General features: G+C 31.6%; 1 protein-coding gene across 2 annotated transcripts in view; it reads left to right on the top strand.

The window, feature by feature from the left end:
- The window catches only part of LOC127733300 (cytosolic purine 5'-nucleotidase-like), a 108,839-nt gene that overhangs the window by 77,275 nt on the left and 7,520 nt on the right, over nt 1-24,044 (top strand). For both annotated transcript variants that reach the window (XR_007997069.1, XM_052242662.1), the window contains exons 7-17: nt 3,605-3,662; nt 8,399-8,495; nt 10,337-10,416; nt 11,006-11,066; nt 15,208-15,243; nt 15,518-15,610; nt 16,776-16,842; nt 18,483-18,705; nt 19,116-19,176; nt 19,671-19,728; nt 22,591-22,709. Coding sequence is in view for 1 of the 2 variants with exons in the window: in XM_052242662.1 (XP_052098622.1) it covers nt 3,605-3,662; nt 8,399-8,495; nt 10,337-10,416; nt 11,006-11,066; nt 15,208-15,243; nt 15,518-15,610; nt 16,776-16,842; nt 18,483-18,705; nt 19,116-19,176; nt 19,671-19,728; nt 22,591-22,709 (953 nt within the window). In the remaining variant the exon portion in view is untranslated. The remainder of the gene's footprint in view (nt 1-3,604; nt 3,663-8,398; nt 8,496-10,336; nt 10,417-11,005; nt 11,067-15,207; nt 15,244-15,517; nt 15,611-16,775; nt 16,843-18,482; nt 18,706-19,115; nt 19,177-19,670; nt 19,729-22,590; nt 22,710-24,044) is intronic.

The following is a 24,044-nucleotide window of genomic DNA, read 5'->3' on the forward strand; positions in this document are numbered from 1 at the left end:
GCCAAGAATAAATTAGCCATCTTGTATTTTATCTGCCAACGATTACTAACCTATCATCACACAATTCTTCCCTAATGCATTAATTTGAAATTATTCATCAAAAAGTTGCTTTTGCCAAAATAATTATACAACAATTTGGCATTGATGGAAATCATTTTAATAATTTCCTCAAATTTATGACGCATATTGCTTAGGTTGTTGCCTCATAATTGAAGTAATTTACTTTTGATACAGTGTAAGGAAAAATTAAACTTCTAAACATTATTTGATGAAAAGTTGTATCATAAAAACTGATTAACTAATTTTTATGGTTAAATAATGCCCCTGCCGCAGTGGAGGGGGCATTAAGTGTTACCCTTTTCTGTCTGTACGTCCCTATGTACGTCCCTATGTACGTCCCAAAATTAGTTTCTGTTCTCTTACTTTAGTTTGCCTCAACCAAATTTTATGAAACTTATACACTATGATTATTTATAATCTCAAAACACAGATCAAGTTTGAATTTCGGTGGTGTCACTTTTACAGTTCTAGAGTTATGCCCCTTTACAAATGGAAAAATTGCTGAATTTTTCGTTTCTGTTCTCTAAGTTTGCCTCAACCAAATGTTATGAAATTTATACTTAATGCTTATTACCACAAAACTCAGATCAAGTTCTGATTTGGGTGGCGTCACTTTTACCGTTCTTGAGTAATGTTATATGCAATGGGGGCATCATCTGTGTCCTATGGTCACATTCTCCATTTATTTATGATGTGATAGATTCAGAGGGGGTGGATTAGGGATTTGTCCTTTTTCCCCAGAAATGAAAGAAAAATTAGAAAACAAGATTTCATTTTAATTCCTACTTGAAAACAACAGTTTATAAGTAAAACATTTAATTTCAGATGTACAGTTTCCGAGTTTTTGGGTTTTATTCATTAAAAAAGGGGGGATTTTCCAGTTTTCAGACAATAACTCAAAAACAATTTCATCAATTTGCATGAAACTTTTGTGAATTGTTTATACCTATTGACCTGAGCTCCCTTTCCTTTTTTATAAATTTCAGATTTACCGTTTCCGAGTTTTGGGGTTTTATTCATTAAAAAAGGGGGGATTTTCCAGTTTTTGGACAAGAACTCGAAAAACAATTTCACCAATTTGCAAGAAACTTTGATGAATTGTTTATTTCTATCGACATGAGCTCCTTTTTGATTTTTATAAATTTTAGACTATACGTTTCCGATTCATGGGGTTTTATTCATTACAAAATTGGGGATTTTCCAGTTTTCGGACAATAACTCAAAAATACTTTCAGCATTTTTTATGAAAATTTGGTAAATTGTTTATATCTATCTTTGTAAGCTCCCTTTTTGATTTTTATAAATTTTCAATGTTACGTTTCCGAGTTATAAGATTTTATTTGTTTATAGTCTGACAACAGATTTACTAAGTATTGCGCAACAGCACAGTGTATTGCATAACAGCAAGAAATCTTTAATTGAATAACCAATTTCAAGTTCTTTGACTACATTTATTCAGAAACCTATAATATGTCAAATATTTAATTACAATTCAAATTCAGACCTGTATCAAGCTTGAATATTGTGTCCATTTTTGCCCCAACTGTTCAGGGTTGGACCTCTGCGGGCGTATCCAGCTGTGCTTAGCGAAGCAGTTTATTACCTTAAAGCTGCTGTTTTTATACTGAACCATTTTTTGTTCATTGATTATTATAATGGTACAAAGAACCAATTTGGGAGCTGTGATATTTCAGTGTTATACCCAAGGCATCACAGCATTTAGACATTTGATTTACACTTTCTTAAAGCTGATATCTGGACTTATCATAAATACCAGGATTAAAAATTTGTACGGCAGACGCACGTTTTGTCTTCAAAAGACTCATCAGTGATGCTCGAATCAAAAAAAAGTTAAAAAGGCCATAGAGTACGAAGTTCACTTTGGCCATTATCACAAGTTTTGGTTTGTTTTTGCTTACTCTTGTGCAATGCATAGTTGAATTGAAAATATGCCAGAATTCACCAAATAACATATTAAATGTCCACTTGTCCAAGTTTCTGGTTTGGTATGCTTAGTTTAGAGAAGTATATTTCACTTGCTATTTTGTTAGAAGGTGAATCATTTGGTTGGAGAAATATGTAGACATACTTTCATCTTAGGCAGGATAGGTTTAATTATAAATGTTTATAAATAATATTTCCAAAATGGATTTGTACTGTTATTGTACAACGTCAAAGGTCATATGACCTCGGTGTTTACTACAAAATCATCCTTATTCCTACCTTCTTGGCAGTGGTTGCATCTTTAGCACAAACAATTTGAATTGTCGAGGGTGTGTAATTCAAACATACGTCAGTGTTTAAGATAGAATACATGCCTCTGTACAGGAAATCATTCACTGCAAATAGACTTATGTTTATAATAGTCTGATTATCCCTTTTGATATTTTTACGTCAAACAAATAAATGTAACAATCTGACTGACAGGTAGAAAAGTTTCTTGAATGGAACATAATTATTAGGTTAGTTAGTTATAGATGTTATTTTTTTCCTGCAATCTTTATTGATTTTTGCAATTCTTTTCTTCTTTTTTTAAGTCTAAAAGATTGTTGATTCCATTTTTTGCATCATTACAAATAAAGATATTGGAATGCTAATTGAAAAGCAGCACCCAATTTTTTGTGTGTTGAAAACACAAATTTGTAAATGGTGTTGATATAATGTATGCACTTGTTTTAGTGCATTTTAAAATTTGATATACACCAGATTTCTTATCCTTGACATTATACCCAGTATCAGTTGTTTTTAAGACCTATGGTCAAGTGGTAGAGATAGGTTTGTCAGCATGTCATGTAAAGATATCTGAAGTTCATCACCTTTGTGATGTAAGTTGATGCCACAAGTTGAAAGCCACTTACCTTATTTCTAAAAAAGGATTATTGAATGTTACTTGCAGATAGTACCAAAAGACAGTATTATCTATCCTCAAACAATAAAGACAGCCTCCATTGTGAAATTGTTCTTTTGCAGTTTATAGACTCTTTCAGTTCAAATGTTATTTTGAACTGTGGTTGTTGGATGCAATTCATCCAGGAGAGAGAAAAAAGTAGTAGTATGATTAAATTTCAATAAGAAATCTTCCAACTTAGAGTTGGTGGGGAGGGGGGGATTAATAAGAAAAATTCAGGGGGGAGGGGCTTGATTCCAAAAAAAATTTAGTCTTTATTGGTTATTGTACTGTGTTGTCCAGTTCTTTGTATCTGCTTCAAATTTCCTAATTAATTTTTGGCCCGATAATCAATCAGTGGAAGCTAGGCCTGTAGTATTAAGTCCATCCATCTGTCACAAACAACAAAGCCACCTTGTAAATGCAACTCTTCTGAACCATTGGACAAAAATCTCTCATATTGTGTAAGATTGTTTGCCATCATGTTTAGTTGACCATATTGTACCATAATTTTTATACAACCATTTTTACAGGAGTTATGGGACTTTGATCTCAATTACTTATTTACTTGTAGCAGGGCCCTGTGTGTTCACATTACCCTAGTTGATGTTTCTTCAGTATTAAACTACTGATGCCATCTTTGCTCTGTATTTTCAGGTATTTATATACTTGCATGTATAGTAGATTTCTTTTCCAACCATGAAGATTTTAAAAAGTAAGTACAAATTAGTATGCATTTCAGGTTAAAAAACTGTGTGGAATATGGGTTATCTATTTATAATGAAAAATTAACAGAAAACACTGAAAAAGTATGAGTAACAGTACTTCTTCATTGAAGAATTCAATACATTTTTATGTCCCTGCCGTAGCGGTGGGTGTATTAAGTTTTAGCCTTGTCCGTCTGTACATACGTAAGTACGTACGTCCGTCCTTAGGTCCCAAAATTGGTTTCCGTTCTCTAACCTGAGTTTGCCTCAACCAAATGTTATGAAACTTATTCACAATACTTATTACTACAAAACACAGATCAAGTTTGAATTTTGGTGGCGTCACTTTAACCATTCTAGAGTTATGCCCCTTTATAAATGGAAAAATTGCAAAATTTTTAGTTTCCGTTCTCTAACTTAAATTTGCCTCAACCAAATGTTATTAAACTTATACACAATGCTTATTACCACAAAACACAGATCAATTTTGAATGTTGGTAGCGTCACTTTAACCGTTCTAAAGTTATGCCCCTTTATAAATGGAAAAATTGCAAAATTTTTATTTTTTTCTTCTAAATATCAAGTAATTTTTAAATTTGGAGTTATCTTCCTTTGTCCATGATTATAGTTGAATCAACTACAATCAATGCTTTATACAATGCAATGTTTAATTTGACTTCCACTGATAAAACACAGATCAAGTTGAATTTGGGTAGTGTCACTTTAACCATTATTGAGTTATGCCCCTTTATCAATAGAAAGATTGCAAAATTTTTAGTTTCCATTCTGTAACTTAAGTTTGCCCCAACCAAACATTATGAAACCTATACACAATATTCATTACCACAAAACTCAGATCAAGTACAAATTTTTTGTTTCTGTTTTCTAACTTTAGTTTGCCTCAACCAAATGTTATGAAACTTATACACAATGCTTATTACTACATAATACAGATTAAGTACGAAATTTGGTGGCAACACTTTTACCATTCTTAGAGTTATGGTCCTTTATAAACATAAAAATTGCTGAATTTTTCGTTTCTGTTCTCTACTTAAGTTAGCCTCAACCAAATGTTACAAGACTTACACACAATGCTTATTACCACAAAACTCAGAACAATTTCAAATTTGGGTAGCGTCACTTTTACCGTTCTTCAGTTATGTCCCTGCACAACTATATGATATGCAAGCGGGGGCATCATCTGTGTCCACATTAGGACACTATCCACATTTATTTGTATTTTTATTGAGGTATAAAGATATTACCATGGTTCATTTGGATCAATGCATAGAAGCACATCATACTAAAACGTGTGATTGATCGGTGCTTTCACAATCCTGTGAAAAGATTTATTTCACAGTTAAAAAAGTTCAACTCTTCATTATCTTTAATATTTCATAGATATTTTTTTCAAAAAATTTGTCATAGGTACCTTTGAAGTGACAAGGATGGTTAAAGCATAAATTAAGAGTCTGTCTTGAATTTTATGCTTCAGTGGGTAACCAAGTTCCATAATAGCCTTTACATCAGTCAAAATGTTTAGATTTGAAAACATACGTAACATATAATTCTTTTAAATTACAAAAAATATCAAATGTCAAAAATACAACAGCTATATCATAATATCATAACGCTTACTACATTTTATCCTGGAATCCCAATGGGAGCTCTATCCATCAAAAATAGATAATATACTTATCTATATCTACAAACATATTAAATTTGATGTTTTCTAAATGATAATGGATTGGGTTGAAATAGATGATAGGATTAATCATCTCAGTGGTTTCTTGTAAATTTTTGATTTATTCAACATATTTCCACAAATTTGGTTTCTAGGTGATATTTGTATTATTTTTGCAGAAAATCTCACTTAATCTCAATCTAGAAAACAATAAAACAGTTATGTAACATCTTGTTTTTTGGTATTTGATTTTCATGTTATTTGTGGTTAGAATGCATGTTTCTATTTGTACTACATAATTTGAAGGTTAAAGATGATCAAAGAAACATTGTAAACTTAGAGCAACAAATAACACTACCAACACCTTACTCCTCTGAAAAACATAGATGTACAAACAAACTATAGACAAACCAAATCAAACAACACATAACACTCATGGTTCAGATAGTAAGAATCATTACACTATTTAAAAAAACAGTGTAAGCGGACACATTGACTAAATACTTTTTCAATTTGAGTAGTGGATCATTGGAATAACCTGTCAGATTTAACTGTGACGGCAAAGACTTTGAATAATTTTAAGTCTGCGTTAAATGTCGAAAACTGGAACCCATATAAATTTATAAGTTCCTGTTGATTGTTAAGCTGCGCACACCTATATAAGTTTTTTATTTTTTAATTATATAAGTATAATATATATATTATTATGCGATGAGAAATTTCAATATGACATTCCAAGATGAGGGGTCAGTAGAAGCCATGGCTTATTTAAGGACACGAAGATAAAGGTATATGAGATGCAAAATGTTAAGGGGTTAGACCAGTTTTGCATGTGCATAAACCTCCACCTTTGCCTTTGTAGAAAGAGAACACACAATGAAAAAACTGGACTATTTCACATAAAAATTTTACCAAATTTTACTGCTTTGATTAATATTATGGTAATAATGGAAAATCATTCCATGAAGTAGTTTTGTGAATTTCAATGAAAATATTATTTTGAAATAAACATTTCTTTTAAAGTAAGTCTTTTTTATCATCTTTTCCAAACACAATAAGAATTGGTGTGGTCTTTTAAGTCAGAAGTGTACTGTACTTGATAAACTGATTATGTGGGCTTAGTTTTGCAGACTTTTCCCCATTACTTTATTTTAAACTTTTGAAATTACTATTTTAAAAGAGTCTATAAATTTAAGTATTAGTAGCTATCAGAAGATGAAGCTAACCTGGAGCATTTCGTAAGATAGGATGGCGTGATATAACTGATAAAACAGTTTATATTGTGATAAATCTGCCTTCTCATGGAGAGAATATTAGATAAAACTTGTTGATCTCTCCCATTATCAGATGTCTAAATTTTGACATTTTTGAAAAATCACTTTAATTTTATGCATTATATTATGAAATGATAGGGACATTTGCTTTGGGTGAAAATTGTTTATTCAAATAAATTGAAAAAAAACAGGATATGGAATTGGACATGATCAGTTAAAACAATATAGATGATTCTGAAAATAAATAAATAAGTAGAAAAATTCATCAACCTTTTTAGGTACTCTTTTTGTTTTTTGGCATCGTCAACAATGTATTAGTTTGTGATTAGGTCAGTTTATGGGGAACCACTAGTGGTAGGTCATTGATATTTGGTATGCAGTTGTATTAGCATTGGCACATCTCATTTCCTTGGAGATTGTTTGGCCCTGTGCCTTCAGTCATGGTTCATTGACTTTGAATATTTTGCATAACTTACATGTTAAAGTATTGCTATTTTAATTTCAACATTTGCATTTTACTATCAAAATAACAAAAAGGCAAGACATATCTCTGTGTTAACAGTTTATCTTTCTTTTTTTCTATTTTACTTAAAGTTGAATAATAACTATTGATCCACCAAAAGAAAGGATAAATTAAAATCTGAAGCATATTTTTAATTTCCCAGAAGTAAATTCATAAAATTTTCATTTTATTTCATAGAAATATCATGTCTTTCTTACTACAGAAGCATGAATGATAATTTACAAATCTATGACATTTAAATTTTACATTACTCCATGTAGTTACAACACATTTCTGTAAAAATAGTGTCACTATGACCCAGAATTCACAAGTGAATGATTTTTGGTAAGTTTTATGTTAGGATGCATGTGAGTTGTCACGAAAAAATATGCAACATAAGATTTAGAACAAACTGCAATGTCAATTATTCTTTGACTAAAATTCTTAAAAATAGCAAGGAAATTCTTTAATGATTTGCCAAAATGCATATTGTAATATAGTGCAATAATTCAATCATAATCTAATTGGTGGCCTTGGGCTGTTTTCTGCTCTTTGGTCGGGTTCTTGTCTCTTTGACACATTCCCCGTTTCCATTCTCAATTTTATCTGTCATGTCAGTATTAAAAGCATCACTTTTTTTTCTACAACAGAAAAATTTCAAATAAATCTTATCCTAGAGAAACAGAAAAAGAATGTTACATCATAGACAGAGGTTAATATCTATTAAATTAGAATATCTCTAATCGAATAAAATGATTCTTAGATAAAAAGGCTGTAAGCAAATCTGTTTGAGCAAAATACATCAATGGAAAGAAAAGAACATCATTAATGGTGTCCATTTCAGAATTTATCAAGATGTTTATCAGATGGAACATGGCGCAAATCGTTTTCATTTTTGATTTGGATCGCCAAAAATAGTTTATACAATCCACATATGTTTTGGTCTTATTCCAGGATTTAAGATCTAAATGTGTCCATCTGCCTGTTGCAGTTAATTATAAAGCTTTGTTTGTAAAGTGCACTAAAAGTTCTCAGAACTCCATTATGATATAACAGTGGTATTTCAATGCTACAGCCCTTTCACGTACATATTATGTAGAATTTCTTTTCAGAGTTGAGAATTGTGTGAAATCAGAAGATATAACTATGTCCTTCTTGTTTTTTTAAGTGCACTTTAAGTTCTCAGAAATCCACTACAATATAGCAATGGTATTTCAATGCTACAACCCTTTCATGCATTATGTAAATTTTATTCTGCTTATGTATGAAGACTTTATTTTTTAGAGTTGACAATGGTGTGAAATCAGGAGATATAACTATGACTTATATGTCTATATACCAAGATGTTCTAGCTGCTACAGATTATGTCCATACAAAAACAGTATGTATATGTAGACATATTTGGGTTTTTTTTGGCACTGTTAATTTACCCAAAAGAAAAAAAAATTATGATACCAGCTGTGATAAACAAGCTTTGTATCGCCTGTGACAAATGTCAGAGAATGAAGAAAAAGGATGCTCATCCTTGAGGCAACCTGAGCGCTTTGAATAAAGCTTCATATTTCAGAAGGTTGAAGAGCTGTAGACAGATCCCTTATGGTCTGAGGTTTTCAGCTGGCATATGTCTGTTGTCCTTGACCTCAATTTCATGGTTCAATAATCACTAATAAATACTATAGTTTCATTCTTATGTAATTTTAACACAATATTAAGATTGACAGAAAAGAAGGCTCGATTTTTAAAATGTTCTGGTTTGTATTTCAAGAGTTACAGGACTTTACTTATCAGATTAAAGTAAATTTTTTACTTCTGGTACCATGACTTGAGTTTGCTTGGATTGATTTACTGGAAACTTTACATTATTGAAATTGGCAAAAATAACACACTGGTTGATAAAAAACAAAATCCTGATGTCATTCCAGAGTTATGTGACTTTGAATGCCAGATAGATAAAAGGCATGGGAAATTTTGACTCCCTTTTGATTTTGAAAATTTCTCTCAGTCTAGTTGGGCATGTTTGAACTGGGGGGGGGGGGGGGGGGGGGATAGTTGTCTCATTTGAAATTATACCACATTTTCTTATATTTGTAAATATTGTTAAGTGATAACCATTCCATATATATGAAGTACATGTAATATCATTATGGTATTCAGATTTGTTGCAAATTAAGTGAGACATGTTTTACCACAAAACAGTCATCCCTTGTTATGATTTTATTAGGAAATAATGTAACCTTTCAGTAGGAAAATATAAATGTGGCATGCTATAGCTAAGAGAAAACTATTGGAATACAAGGCGATGTTGGGAATTTGTCAATGAAACCAATAAAAGCAAAATTTTGCAGAGTTCTCTAAAAGTGGTTGTCTGAAGGTTTTGACCGCCAAAATATTGCAAATGACAGACATAATTTTGGTATTTTTGCAATAGAAATAATAGTAAGGACCAGCAGATTTTTTTCCAAGGTCCACCAGGGGGGAAAAGATTTCTAGAACTTTGATTATGTAATACCAGAGTTTGGGAAAATGGTCATGATCAGTTGTATTAAGAACAGCTGACTGAATTTGTCAAATTAGAAATGAGGAGGCAGTTGAAATTTAAAACAGTGATTTTTTTTTATAATAGAAAAGAAAGGATATGGGGTATACGTTATGTGAATGGCAACTGGTTTTCAAAAGAAATGCTTTTATTAAAATTGGTTGCAATTAAACAAAATGAACATGGTTTAACACTTCATATCATATTTTGTTTAAAAGTACTCCTTATCGCTGTTTAAATTAAGATGAATTTCAATTGACATGTTGAAGGGCCAATTATTTCCTTGCAGGACTACTTACCTTGAATCATTAGTAGTCCCCCCAACTAAGCTAGCCAATAAGTCAGTGTCAGATTTATTTTATTTAAGTATTTTTAACTTTTTACAATCAACAATAGTACTTCCTAAAGATTATTTTGATATATAGCAAATAGATCTTTTGACTCACAGTTGATTTCAGTACTACTTTTAACAAAAATGTCAAGTTGTGACACTAAGTGGATGTTTATTTTCTGAATAAAAGAGTCTTTTAAAAAACTTTTACCTAGAAAACTTTCGATCAAAATATTTGATTCTTACAAAATTGCAACAAAAGAAAGATAACTCTAATTGCTAATAAAACATACATTAAATTGTCATTATCTGCAACTGCTATTTACAATGGAAAAATAAAAGCTATTTTTTTCAGGGCCCTCTGAAAACAGAAACAGCAAAAAATTTAGAGAAATATGTCATAAAAGATGACAGATTACCAATTCTTTTAGACAGGTGAGAATATGCATATTTGATTTTTTTTTTACTGTTCTGTTTGGGATGCGTTTATAAACCATTATAATAAACTGTCAACAACTGTCAGAATAAGAAGGGGAAACAAATTCCTTGTGCACTAACAATGACATAGCAATTAAACTAGAACAAGAGGTAGCTTATAGGCTTCTACAAAAACCAACTTGACTAGATGTAGTTCTTAACACAATATAATATGCTGACAAAGCTATAAGCTTGAATCATATATTATTGTGACTTTTACTTTTGAAGTTATAATTTATATAAAAATTTTATATTAAGACAAGTTGGAAACTCAACACCAACCAATTTTACCAGAGTTGTGCCTTTGTAAGTGTGATCTTTATGGAAAATTGTGTTTGTTAATGCCAACATGTCTATATTTCTTGTCATATTTTAATTAACATTATAGCAAAGGTTTATAAGAGAAATATCTTGGAAACATGAATGATTTTTACACTCGAAAAGAAAATTATTGGAGTTGTTTCCCTTGGATAAATATGATGTGCCAGGATGGGAGGCATTGGAACACTGTTCTTTTGTTTATTTTGTTTCCGTGTTTTATTTTTAGAATGAGACTACATGGATCTAAAGTATTTTTAGCAACAAATAGTGATTATATATACACAAATGTAAGTACTAATTCTAATATATGAAGGCAGAAAACTTTGTGTAGCGTTCATTTGTTAAAATTACATGGATGAGGTAACAAAGTAATAATATAACACAGACCGAACAAGCATCAATTAAAGAATATCTTATCATCAAATTCTCAATAAAAAGAATAATCAGCTAGAAGGCAAAGATTTGAAAAAAATGAGAATTTAATGATAGAATATTCCTAAATTGATGTTTGTTCAAACATCAATTTAGGAATATTTTTTTTTTCATCAAATTCTCAATTTTTTTATACTTTTGTCGTCTAGTTGATTATTTTTTATGCCCCCGCTGCTAGGCGAAGGGATCATTAAGTGTTACCCTTGACCGTCTGTCCGTCCCAAAAGTATTTTCACATACATGTATTATAAGCAAGCTTTTGTGTCCTCAGACACTTTCTTCTTTAATTTGATTAACCAATGAGAGGTTTGTTTGATCTCATTCCTTTATTGGTCAAAAGTCAATTATTAGCATCATATTTGCTTGCTTTGCTCTGAATTTATATTGTGACGTCAAGAAAAAAGAAAGCCATGTCAGATGACTTCACATAAGAATAAAATCATCTTGTTGCAGATCATCAAAATAGAAAGATTAAATTTGAAAATCATTAGAGAAACAGATTCCACCAACGAATCTCTTGCTATATGATATATCTACACACTCGACTATTATGTTTTACATATTTAGCTGTATTGATTGATTGATGGTGTTAAATGCCTCTTTTAGCACTATTGGCTATATTGTGGAGGCCAGTTTTTATTGGTGGAGGAAGCCAGAGTGCCCAGAGAGAAGCACTGATCTTTCACAGGAAAACTGGCAATCCTTGTCAATTAAGATCGAAGTCAAATGCACCTGCCAAGGTTGGGGTTTGAACTCACAACCTCAGTGTTTACAGGCTAGTGATTGCTGTAGATGAACTACTTAGACTTGTCGGCCACAGATGCCCCGAACTGTCTCGTGTGTTTTACACTTGATACAGAAGTACAATTTATATATCAACCCTCCTCATAGAAGAAAAAAAGAGCTGGAGAATTTTAAAACCATTGAATTATATTGCAGTTGTGAATGAGTCTATGCCAGTAACATATTGTGGATGACCAGAACTAAAAGATGTACTCCCACTTCTAATTGTCAAATGAAAAGGTGGAAATTGGTGGGATATCAGTCTGTCTATCAATCTCTCTCATTTCAACTTCTCATAAACCATTTGATATATATATCAGTAAAACTTTTACTTACATTTCAGTGCACAAATGTATTGTGTACCTCCTGTCATAATACCTTTAAATAATTGTACCAGTATTGATTTCTAAGAAATGTTTACAGCGTATTCATTTATACTCAATTGGAAAAAATTGTGGGGTTTCAAATACCAGTAAAAAAGTTTTGGGGTTTCTAGTACCAGTAAAAAGGTGTTGGGTTTCTAGTACCAGTGGAGAAATGTTGGGTTTCTAGTACCAGTAAAGAAGTGTTGAGTTTTTAGTTCCAGTGAAGAAGTGTTGGGTTTCTAGTACCAATGAAGAAGTGTTGGGTTTCTAGTACCAGTAAAAAAGTGGTGGGTTTCTAGTACCAAAAAAAAGATGTTGGGTTTCTAGTAACTGTGAAGAAGTGTTGGGTTTGTAGTACCAGTAAAGAAGTGGTGGGTTTGTAGTACCAGTAAAGAAGTGGTGGGTTTGTAGTACCAGTAAAGAAGTGTTGGGTTTCTAGTATCAGTGAAGAAGTGTTAGGTTTCGAGTACATTTGTACCAGTAAAAAGGTGTTGGGTTTCTAGTACTAGTAAAGAAGTGTTGAGGTTTCTAGTACCAGTAAAGAAGTGTTGGGTTTCTAGTACTAGTGAAGAAATCTTGGGTTTCTAGTACCATTAAAGAAGTGTTGGGTTTGTAGTACCAGTAAAGAAGTGGTGTATTTGTAGTACCAGTAAAGAAGTGGTGGGTTTGTAGTACCAGTAAAGAAGTGGTGGGTTTGTAGTACCAGTAAAGAAGTGGTGGGTTTGTAGCACCAGTAAAGAAGTGTTGGGTTTCTAGTATCAGTGAAGAAGTGTTAGGTTTCGAGTACATTTGTACCAGTAAAGAAGTGTTGGGTTTCTAGTACTAGTAAAGAAGTGTTGGGTTTCTAGTACCAGTGAAGAAGCGTTGGGTTTCTAGTACCATTAAAGAAGTGTTGGGTTTCTAGTACCATTAAAGAAGTGTTGGGTTTGTAGTACCATTAAAGAAGTGTTGGGTTTGTAGTACCATTAAAGAAGTGTTGGGTTTGTAGTACCATTAAAGAAGTGTTGGGTTTGTAGTACCATTAAAGAAGTGTTGGGTTTCTAGTACCATTAAAGAAGTGTTGGGTTTGTAGTACCATTAAAGAAGTGTTGGGTTTGTAGTACCATTAAAGAAGTGTTGGGTTTGTAGTACCAGTGATGAAGTAATTTATTGTGTTTCTAGTACCAGTTAAGAATAACTTGTTGGGTTGCTAGTACCAGAAGGAAAGTAATTCGTTTGGTTTCTAGTACCAGTTAAGGATAATTTTTTAGTTTCTTATACTAGTAAAGAAATAATTTTTGGGGTTAATAGTACCATCAAAAACTACAGAATTATTTTAATGTGTAACTATGGTGGGCAAATATAGTTTATTTTTAAACAGTATGCACAATACCTTTCAGTGCTTCTATAGTTAAAAAAGAAGAATGATTCTTAGTGGCCTTTGATTGTTGATTGCCTTACTTCAAAGTGGTGATGTTGATGATGGTTTCTTACAGTGATAGGTGACATTGATGATGATTAGACTGCTGAAAAAACTGTATACCTCATTTTCATGGTTCATTGGTGAATGTCAAGTTTTTGTGTTTTGCTCTTTTTATTAGATATTATAAGTAATAGATCAACTATATATGGTGTATGGAATGATTTTAAGGTGTACATGTCGGTCTTGCAGATATCATCAAACCTTGACCTCATTTTCATGGTTCTTTGGTCAATGTAAAGTTTTTGTGTTTTGGTCTCTTTCTAAGATACTGTAAGTAAGAGGTCAACTATATTTTTGCATATAATGATTGTTAGATGTACATGTCTGACCTTAACCTCATTCACATGGATCATTGATAATGTTTAGTTTATATGATACTTAGCCTTTATCATGAATCAATCCTGATCAGTAAAGCATGCAAGACATTTTAGTTTTTGCACTCTTGTTACAGTGATACATGACATGAGTGATTGTTTCTTACAGTACTAGTGATAGGCGACATGAGTGATAGTTTCTCACAGTGATAGGTGGCATAAGTGATGGTTTCTTACAGTGATAGGTGACATTAGTGATTGTTTCTTACAGTACTAGTGATAGGCGACATGAGTGATAGTTTCTCACAGTGATAGGTGGCATAAGTGATGGTTTCTTACAGTGATAGGTGACATTAGTGATTGTTTCTTACAGTGATAGGTTACACAAGTGACAGTGGTTTCTTACAGTGATAGGTGACATGAGTGATGGTTTCTTAGTGATAGGTGACATTGATGGTGGTTTCTAACAGCGGTAGGTGACATGAGTGATGGTTTCTTACAGTGATAGGTGACATGAGTGATAATTTCTTAGTGATAGGTGACATGAGTGATGGTTTCTTAGTGATAGGTGACATTGATGGTGGTTTCTAACAGTGATAGGTGACATTGATGGTGGTTTCTAACAGTGATAGGTGACATGAGTGATGGCTTCTTATAGTGATAGGTGACATGAATGATGGTTTCTTACAGTGATAGGTGACATTGATGGTGGTTTCTAACAGTGTTAGGTAACATGAGTGATGGTTTGTTACAGTGATAGGTAACATGAGTGATGGTTTGTTACAGTGATAGGTAACATGAGTGATGTTTTGTTACAGTGATAGGTAACATGAGTGATGGTGGTTTCTTACAGTGATAAGTGATTTCTAATAGTGAACACTGGCATTGATTGTGTTTTTACAAATATATAGGTGATGTTGAAATGAAATACAACTGAACTCTGAAGAATCAAGACTGATTAGATAAATACTTACAATGCAAAGTGAATGCGAAAAATTAAGAAACAAATTAAGAAATTTCTTTCTTTTTATTATATTTAGGGTACAATTTTAAAAGGTTATTTTTATTTCAGAAAGTGATGAAATATCTTCTTGATTATGATGAAAAGGTAAGACTAAGAATTTGTAATTAGGAAGCAGTATTCTTATATTTCATTTCTAACTTATTCAAGTGAATGAATTTAAAGGTAGCAAAGTTCCTAGTCTCATTTGAATCTTATTAGTGTATAAGGGTTTACCCTAAATGTGTAAAAATGTTAATCCTAATGATAGAAAGTTTAAATAGTAAAAATCATCAGAAATATCAGATTTATTTTTGACTGGTGAGTTAATCATGTTCTAATCATATATCTTGTTTCATGTAATGTTTTTTTGTTATTTCAGAGAGATTGGACAGACTATTTTGATTACATTGTGGTAGATGCTAGAAAACCTTTATTTTTTGAAGGAGGAACAATATTACGTGAAGTAGTTAGGGTAAGATGACTGTTTCATTTCATTCATTCTTTTTATGTGTCTTTTGCTTCACACATATATTTTGAACATGAAAGTAGCTGACTCATATGTATTTTTATTGTTTTGCGTTTTTTGGGGTTGTATTTTCGCTCTCTTGCTGACGCTGACCTTACATCTCCTTTTGTCATATACATATAATTGAGCATAAAGAATTGTATTGGGGAAAAGGATCTGTTGTTTAGAACCCTTTTGGAAGTGCATGAAGACAAGTCATCCATTGTAAATGTTCCAAAGTGGCAAAAATAAGAAAATTATGAGTACATCATTATTTATATAGTAAACAGTAATTTTTTTGAACACCATTTTGTGAAGAATATTTTCATAAGTAGACCATTATTTTACTAATAAATGGACTTAATTTTGCAGTTTCAAATAAGATACAGTCTAAAGTTAGAATTTTGTAGACATCAATTATTTTGTCAAACCTTCATGGAATTTTTCGAAACTTGGACAGAAGCTGTTTTATGATCAAAAGACCATATGCCTAGCAAAATACTAAACATATTGTTTTCATTTTTCAGTATTTCAATGATAAAAAGATTTGTTTTTTTTTTGCAATTAACATTCAGATACAGTCTAGGATTTAATTTTTTAGACATCAATAACTTAAGAAAAAGGTTTGAAATGATTTCCTTTTTCCCGTTTTTTATTGTTTATTGGACTTAGTTTTTGGTAGTCAACATAAACAGGGTTTTGTGGAACCTTTTACAATTTCTATTTATAAACAATATCTATTAAAAGACATAATTTTGAAAACATCCCTAGTGTCACAAAAAAAAACCACAATTTTGTCTATATGTGATTTCATTCACCCTCACTGCAAACAATTGCTTCCAGGTGCGGGATTTTCTCACTGTGTTGAAGACCCACTGGTGGCCTTGGGCTGTTTTCTGCTCTTTGGTCGAGTTTTTGTCTCTTTGACACATTCCCTGTTTCTATTCTCAATTTTATAGATAATGATTATTAGAGAAACCTTTACCTCTAACAGACATGTTGTGCCCTTATTTTTTACTTGCTGACCACTTATTAAATTTCCTTGGACCGAAGTAGAGTTTTTTTTCAAACAACAAAAATTATCCGTAAAATTGTATATAATAGCAGTAGCATGTAAAATTGTATTCTTCAGGACACAGGAAAGTTACAGATTGGTTCACATACAGGACCAATTAAATCGGGAAAGATCTATTCTGGAGGTAATATTCTCTTGTAATGATGTGTATCTTTTCCTAACAGCCCTTTAGGCACAGCTGGGCATAAGTAATGCATCAGTTTTAACTAAAGTGTATAGTAGTTGGTCTGTATAATGAATGAACATATTCCCATGTTTTTGATTTTGGAAGTGCAACTGTTTTTTCATAGGCTACAATAGTACATTTAGCATTTTTTGAGATACAGAACTTAAGAAAGTTGATTTTTAAAACAAAACCTTGTTAGAATTAAAAAATTTATTAGGCCAGCCAATATTTTTTAGTTAAAAAAATAAAGATTCCCATTGCTTTTCATTACACAATTTTTGAAGCAAAGGGAAATATATATTGTTATCCTTTGATATACAGAAGAGTCCTCTCGGTGGATTAAAAAAATAAACAATAACGGCTGTACACAACAACCAATCAAGATTATAGCAATTCTCTTATTGTCTCGCCTGTGACAAAAGTCACGGAAATCAAGACATAGGGATGGCTTTTCTGGCGACAATGATGATGACGACCTTGCTGTTGGCGTCAACAATTTTTAAGTTTTCTGCTTAAGTTAGTATGATAAGAACTACTTGTTATAGATCAATGATATTTTGTATGAAGTTGCATTACTATCAGTACATATCAGTTTGATGACTGTTTTTATGCGCTGCCCCAAGTCTATGGTTCAGTGACTTGGAATTAATTAGTGATTTTAAAAGTTAAATTTTCTGCCTAAGTTAGTTTGATAGGAACTACTTGTTATATATCAATGATATTTTGTATGAAGTTGCATTACTACCAGTACATATCAGTTTGATGACTATTTTGAGGGCCTGCCCTTGAATTAATTATCGATTTTAAATATTAAGTTTTCTGCTTAAGTAAGATTGATAGGAACTACTTGTGATAAATTAATAATATTTTGTATGATGTTGCATTAATATCAGTACAGGCGTAAACCCAGTTGAAATTAAACGAAATGGAACTCTTTATTAAGGAAGGTAAAAAAGGACAAATTGGTAAATTTGAATTGTTTACATCTGTTTGTATGGGCTTTAAAAGTTTAATGAATGTGCATATTTTAGGATTTTATGCATCTTATATATGTGTTTTTACTTAACCTATAGTATGGAGCTTCGAGATATTTGTAAACTTTTAAATTATAGACACATTTTCACAAAACAGTTGATTGTGGTAGGTGCAAATACATGTGGATCTTTTTGGTGCATAAGCATACACTACTTTCATGTCCCACTATACATTGCATAGATTTTTAGTAGTAAATCCTTGTGATAGTCTCACCTCTGGTCAAACCAAATACTTTGATATTGGTATGTGCAGAATTTCAACAAAGTAACTAGCATTCCTCCAAAACTAATTTGCTCAGAGTCGGACTAAAATGTTGGAATGATGTAACATCCTCTTCAGACTAACCTAATGAGCTTCAATCATATAAAACTGACTTTCATCTTCCTGAATGTAAACATGCAATATTTGTAGCAGGATGCTATGCTACCATCAATCAATCAATCATCTTATATTCAAGCAAAGTAACAATAAAATTGACATGTAGTTGTTTGTAAACCTGTGTTGTTTTTTGTTGTGCACAATAATTTAATTTGCTTCAAATTTGAATTATATGTTCATTTAAGGTTCTGTTGATGTGTTTTCTGATATCATGGGAGTTTTAGACAAGGAAGTTCTTTATATTGGAGACCATATATTCGGTGACATTTTGAAATCCAAGAAAATGAGAGGTTGGAGAACATTCCTTATTGTACCAGAATTAGCACATGAACTAAGAGTGTGGACAGAAAAACAGGACTTCTTCACACAACTAGAAGATTTTGATGCTAATATAGGAGAAATATATAGGTATGTCTTATCTTGCTACTATGAAGTTCATTTTAAAGGTAAAAGGTTTGTAATGCAACGACGTGAAATATCAAATTTACATCAAATATTAACAAAGGTGTTTATGTATAAGTACAAAATGTACAGGTAAACACTGGAACACTTTCAAGTTTTATTTAATGCTAACTTATTAAGAATATATATAATTAATACATAGAATTATTAAACTGGGGACTTGCCTTTTTACTCTTGGTCATGCTTGCAATATACATGGGAGGCTGTGGAAGAAAGGAAAAATGCCATTTCAGGTTATTTTGATTTTCTTATATTTACTAAGGCTGTCAAATCTTTGGTAGATATAGAAGCTTTAGACTACCATTAAATTATTTTGAAATAACATTGTTTATTATAAAATATCTTTTACATTTCAGAAATTTAGATAGCAGTTCCAAAACCAAGCCTGACATTAGTAATATCCAGAAAGCCATTAGGGTAAGGATCTTATCAATAGAGTCATTTTTACGTTTTGGTCTCTATCTGATTTTTGTTTATCTGTAAACGAATAGAAGTTAGAACAAATTAAGGTCAAAATAAAATAAGTTTTATCCTGATTTGATTTTACAATTCATGTATATTTCTACAGCAGAGGTCGTTCATCTTTTAAGTAAAATTATAAAATAAGTTTGGTCAGTAAAATTGCAAACCATTATAAAATCTTGTTTATATATGATTTTCAATCAAATATCCAGTGACCTACTGAGTCGAATGAATCAGTAGCAAGGGCAGATAATAACTCATCTAAGTTGAATACGTTGTTTTTGCGACATTGCTTATTATATGCATCAAAAATCATTTGTAAGATCTTGTAAGCATAAGACTATCAATGTTGGATTATAATTCAAGTTAAAATGAACAAGAAATAAAGCATTTGTGAGAAATATATTTAGTAGATTTTCATACATTAATTATTTGATAATACTTTCTAGGATGTAACTCATCACATGGACATGGCCTATGGCATGCTGGGAAGTCTCTTTAGAAGTGGTAAGTATGTAGAGCATGAGCATGGCCTATGTCATGCTGGGTAGTCTCTGTCACAGATTGCTTTCTGATTATGCATACAATTCAGATTAATTAAACTAAACTGAATAATTTATGAAAAAAAAACACTTTTATTTTCCTTATGTGCTAATGGAAAGTGAAAATAGCTACACATTTTAAGGTAGATTCATGGTATACCGCCATCTTGGATTGTACAATCGCAGTACAAAATCAGTTTAGTTATTTGCCCAAATCTGCAAATTTGGAGAAAGATTTGAAATTTATTGGTTAGACTGTTTATTTATATAAAGAAAACTTGGTGATTTATTGTATTATCCAAAATATTTAAACAAATATCAAATTTTGTGTTTTTAGAATCAATTTTTTAAAATAAGCCATTTAAGGGGAAACAACTCTTTTAGTAAAAAAAATATACTGGACTGATAGGGAATTTTTTTACTTTTACTTGTAGCAAGAAAACAAGTTCCGTGACACCATTTTTTCTTTTTATTTTCATAAAACATATTATAAAACCTATCTTCTCACAATTTATTTCAAAATTCTATCTCATAGATTTCTTTTTATGCACACAAATGTGTTTTTTCATGAACAATCTAACCAAATTTAGGCAATTTTCAACGACTCATAGCTTGGAAAATAGCACGGTGACCCATACTTTTTATTATATTTTTGACAAAAGCATAGTAAAATCTTTGTTTTGGCAAAGTATAAGAAAATTCTATCTCAAGAAATATATACCTATGATCTACCTTAATGGTTTTTTTTTTTTATGCGGCCGCAACAAAATGTTAGGGGCATATTGTTTTACCCATGTTTATCTGTCCATTGGTCCTACATAGGGTATATTGTTTGCTCAACTAACTCCTCCTTGAATTAAGAGCTACAATTTTATAAAACCGGGTGTTCAGAACATATACTGAGGTTGTGCATGTTGTTTTGAATTTTATTTTCTTTAAATTTCAACAAATGATAGGATGCATAGCTGTCAACTGACCCGTAGTCTGTGGGTGTAACCCGAGAATTTCCCCCTTCAGGGATTTTTTAAATACCCGCCGGGTATTCAAATAACCCGAGATTTCAGAAAATGACCCATTTTCACCCGTATTTCTGACTGGTATTGTTTCCAGTATTTAGATATCAAATATACTTTCGATTTTCTCAGCGTTTTTCCTTTGAAAAAATAAACAATTGAAATTAGAATTTGCTTATTTACCGTACCAATGGCAGCTATCAAAACATTACATTTGATTGAAAAGTAACAATTCGAGGATTGTTTGTTAATTGTACCACAGAAATTTGAAAATAAGTGAATTAATATAAATATAAAAATTCCACTGATATATAAAAAGTTACTGAGAATACGGTGAATACAAAGCGTTGTCCGATAGTTGATGATGCTGCGAGCGAGCCATATTGGAGAATGAAACCAAATCTTTGGAACAAAGCTTTTAAAGGGCTACGGTGCTGCCATCTATTGACGGCCAAGGGGAGTAAACACTAGAATATCTTGTCGGAGGTTATGAAATAAAATTCTATGTCCTGATTAAAAGATTTGCCATTTGCAAATATCAAAATATCCTGTAGAAATCATTTTTAAACAATTTGAACCTTTTAATACATTTCTTTTAGAAAGAATAAATTTGTTATCACTTAAATGTAAAAGCTTTAAATCAAATCCATATGCTCTAAATATTACACTGAAAGGAAACACACTAACTTCTTTCTTTTTATCTTCCTCCTGTGTATAGGAGCACATTAGCTATAATATTGATTTCTAACTACATGTATGGCTGGGGTTTATGACATTCATTAACAAGAAGAAGTTAACAAGTGTGAATAAAACAATAAAAGGGCATTGCTTTAGAAAGTTATTTAATTAATGATAAATATTTATATACTTAACAAATACAAAAGTGATTATTTTCAGGAAACTCAGTGGTACATGTATATGTTATAGTATATAAAAAAAACTCTCAATACTAAAATTGGACTGAAAAAGTTTGTACGCGTTATGACCTGACATTTTCAGGTTCAGAGGTTGACAGGTATGAGGATGTCGAACCTTGTCATTTTGGGGGAAATTATGCATGGGGGTACATGGTTTGTTTGGCTTACCCCTCTAAAAGTTTTCAAGCTAGAACATAAGATTACAAATGTGTATTTATTTAAAAAGTTTCCTTTAATAATATTTAAGATAATAGTAAGAGCAAAATGCATTTTTTTTATCAGTTTTTTTCAACATACCTGGTCCTAGTACACAGTTATCGTCCTTTGATTTTCGTTGTCCACGAATATAGTCCCTAGTGTGGACAGTGTTTTACTTGCCAATTTTTTTTATACCCCTTCCAAATTTATTTCTCCATGTTTTATGACTCAAATAGCAAGTAGGGGGGTGAAATGACACTGTAAAAAAATTTGGGTTATGAATTTTAAAGTAAAGTAGTGATTTGGTCCAGCTGAAAAATGTTAAAAATTAGCACTTCGGAAGCTGTCAAAAGATTGAAGACCCCCTTAACATAAAATTGTCCATATTTTGAGTTAAGAGCTGATGAAGTTTTCTATAATTTTGATATAATTTGTCCCAAAAGTAGTACAACACACTGTAAAAATATTATTGATAAAGCGCAGGTGGGATTTTTTTTATTTTCATTTATTGTCTAAAAGAAATGCACTACGAAATAACTGTGTACTCGGACCACCTAAGTTTGATATAAAATCTTATAAAAATCTTTAGTTTTGCACATTGATTGTACCGTAACATTAAGCCTTGTACAGCACTTGTTCATTTCTTTTAACTGTACAATTTATATCGTTCGTTAGATTAATTGGTGTTTGATTTTATAGGTTCTCGACAGACGTTTTTTGGTAACCAAGTGATGAGATATGCTGATTTGTATGCTGCTTCTTTCCTCAATTTGCTTCATTATCCATTTTCCTATGTATTTAGGTCACCTGCTATGTTGGTATGTAATACATCTACTGTCAATTAGTTAATGGTACCGGTAGATTAACTTTTTATATATTTTCTTACAAATGAAAAACTATAAAAGATAAGTTCACACAGAGTTGATATTTCCCCTGTAAAATTCAGGAAAAATTCAAACAGAGAACTAAAGTACTGTCTTATTACAGCCTGAAGCGTTTTTTTTTGCATTTTCCTTCATCAGGAAACGCTCAAACCCAAAAATTTTGAATGCCAAGGATGTATATAAATAACACATTGAATACTTGACGTTATATATGACCAAAAGAGACCTAAAAATGATAACCAAATCCAACTAAGGTCAACTTTTCCTGAGGGAGTTTGAACCTTAGTTGTTTTTTTTTTAATTATTCTGATGATACCCTTGGTGACTACCAATTGGCCAAGTGCTAGAAAGTGAAAACAACACTTCATAGATTTGCTGGGTCTGAATGCATTTCTGGATTTACCTTTATCAGGAATCAGGAACGCTCGAAACCCCAAAATTTTGAAAGCCAAGGATGTATAAATGCATGAGTGTGTACTTGAATATTTGAGGAGCTATATGGCCAAAAGAGACCTAAAAAGAATAACCAAATGCACTGATAGGGGAAAAACTTTGAAGAGTTTTGATATATTGTTATACTTGTAAATTTTTTTAACTATGTACTTTTTGCTGGAAATCTGTTTTTGATTAAGACCAATTTTAAGCTCAACAGGTCCAAACTATGGCAATCGCTTGGCATAAGTCATTTCCAGTCGGACCAAAAAACTTTTAAAATTATGACCTTTTCCAATGAGCAAATTTTACTGTAGTAAAATGGTTCTTTTGTGGTCCTCCTTTTAGAAATCTTTCTGGCAGGTTTGCCCGTCATCCAACCTGATAGTCAAAGCTGCTGATAGGCTAAACAAAAATTGGATGGCTTTGAAGGTGTTATGCCAAATTAAACAATTGCCTTGACTGATCCTCAAATCTTTATCTTGCTTGACTGCCTATCATTTGAAATTTGAAATGGCCATTATATTCTCTGATTGGGAGAGACACTTTTTGACATATCCTTAAAATTCCTTCGCCAAATTGAACAAAACTTTAGTAGAATGGTCCTGGATTGTCTCTTGGACTGTCCCATCTAAAATCATACCTGGCAGCTTTGTTTATTTATAGCACAGAACTCAATGGGAATCATGTAATCAGGTTTATGATTGAAAAAGTTGCAAAGATTGGATGAATATTGCACTCCTTTATTGTATAATTGTACCTCCTTAAATATGTAAATTTTGTGCCAATTTAAAAACAAAATGACTGCCACCGCAAAATGATTTATTTTAGAAATGA

Source organism: Mytilus californianus, unplaced genomic scaffold (assembly GCF_021869535.1).
Source record: "Mytilus californianus isolate M0D057914Y unplaced genomic scaffold, xbMytCali1.0.p SCAF_3, whole genome shotgun sequence".
NCBI lineage: Eukaryota > Metazoa > Mollusca > Bivalvia > Mytilida > Mytilidae > Mytilus > Mytilus californianus.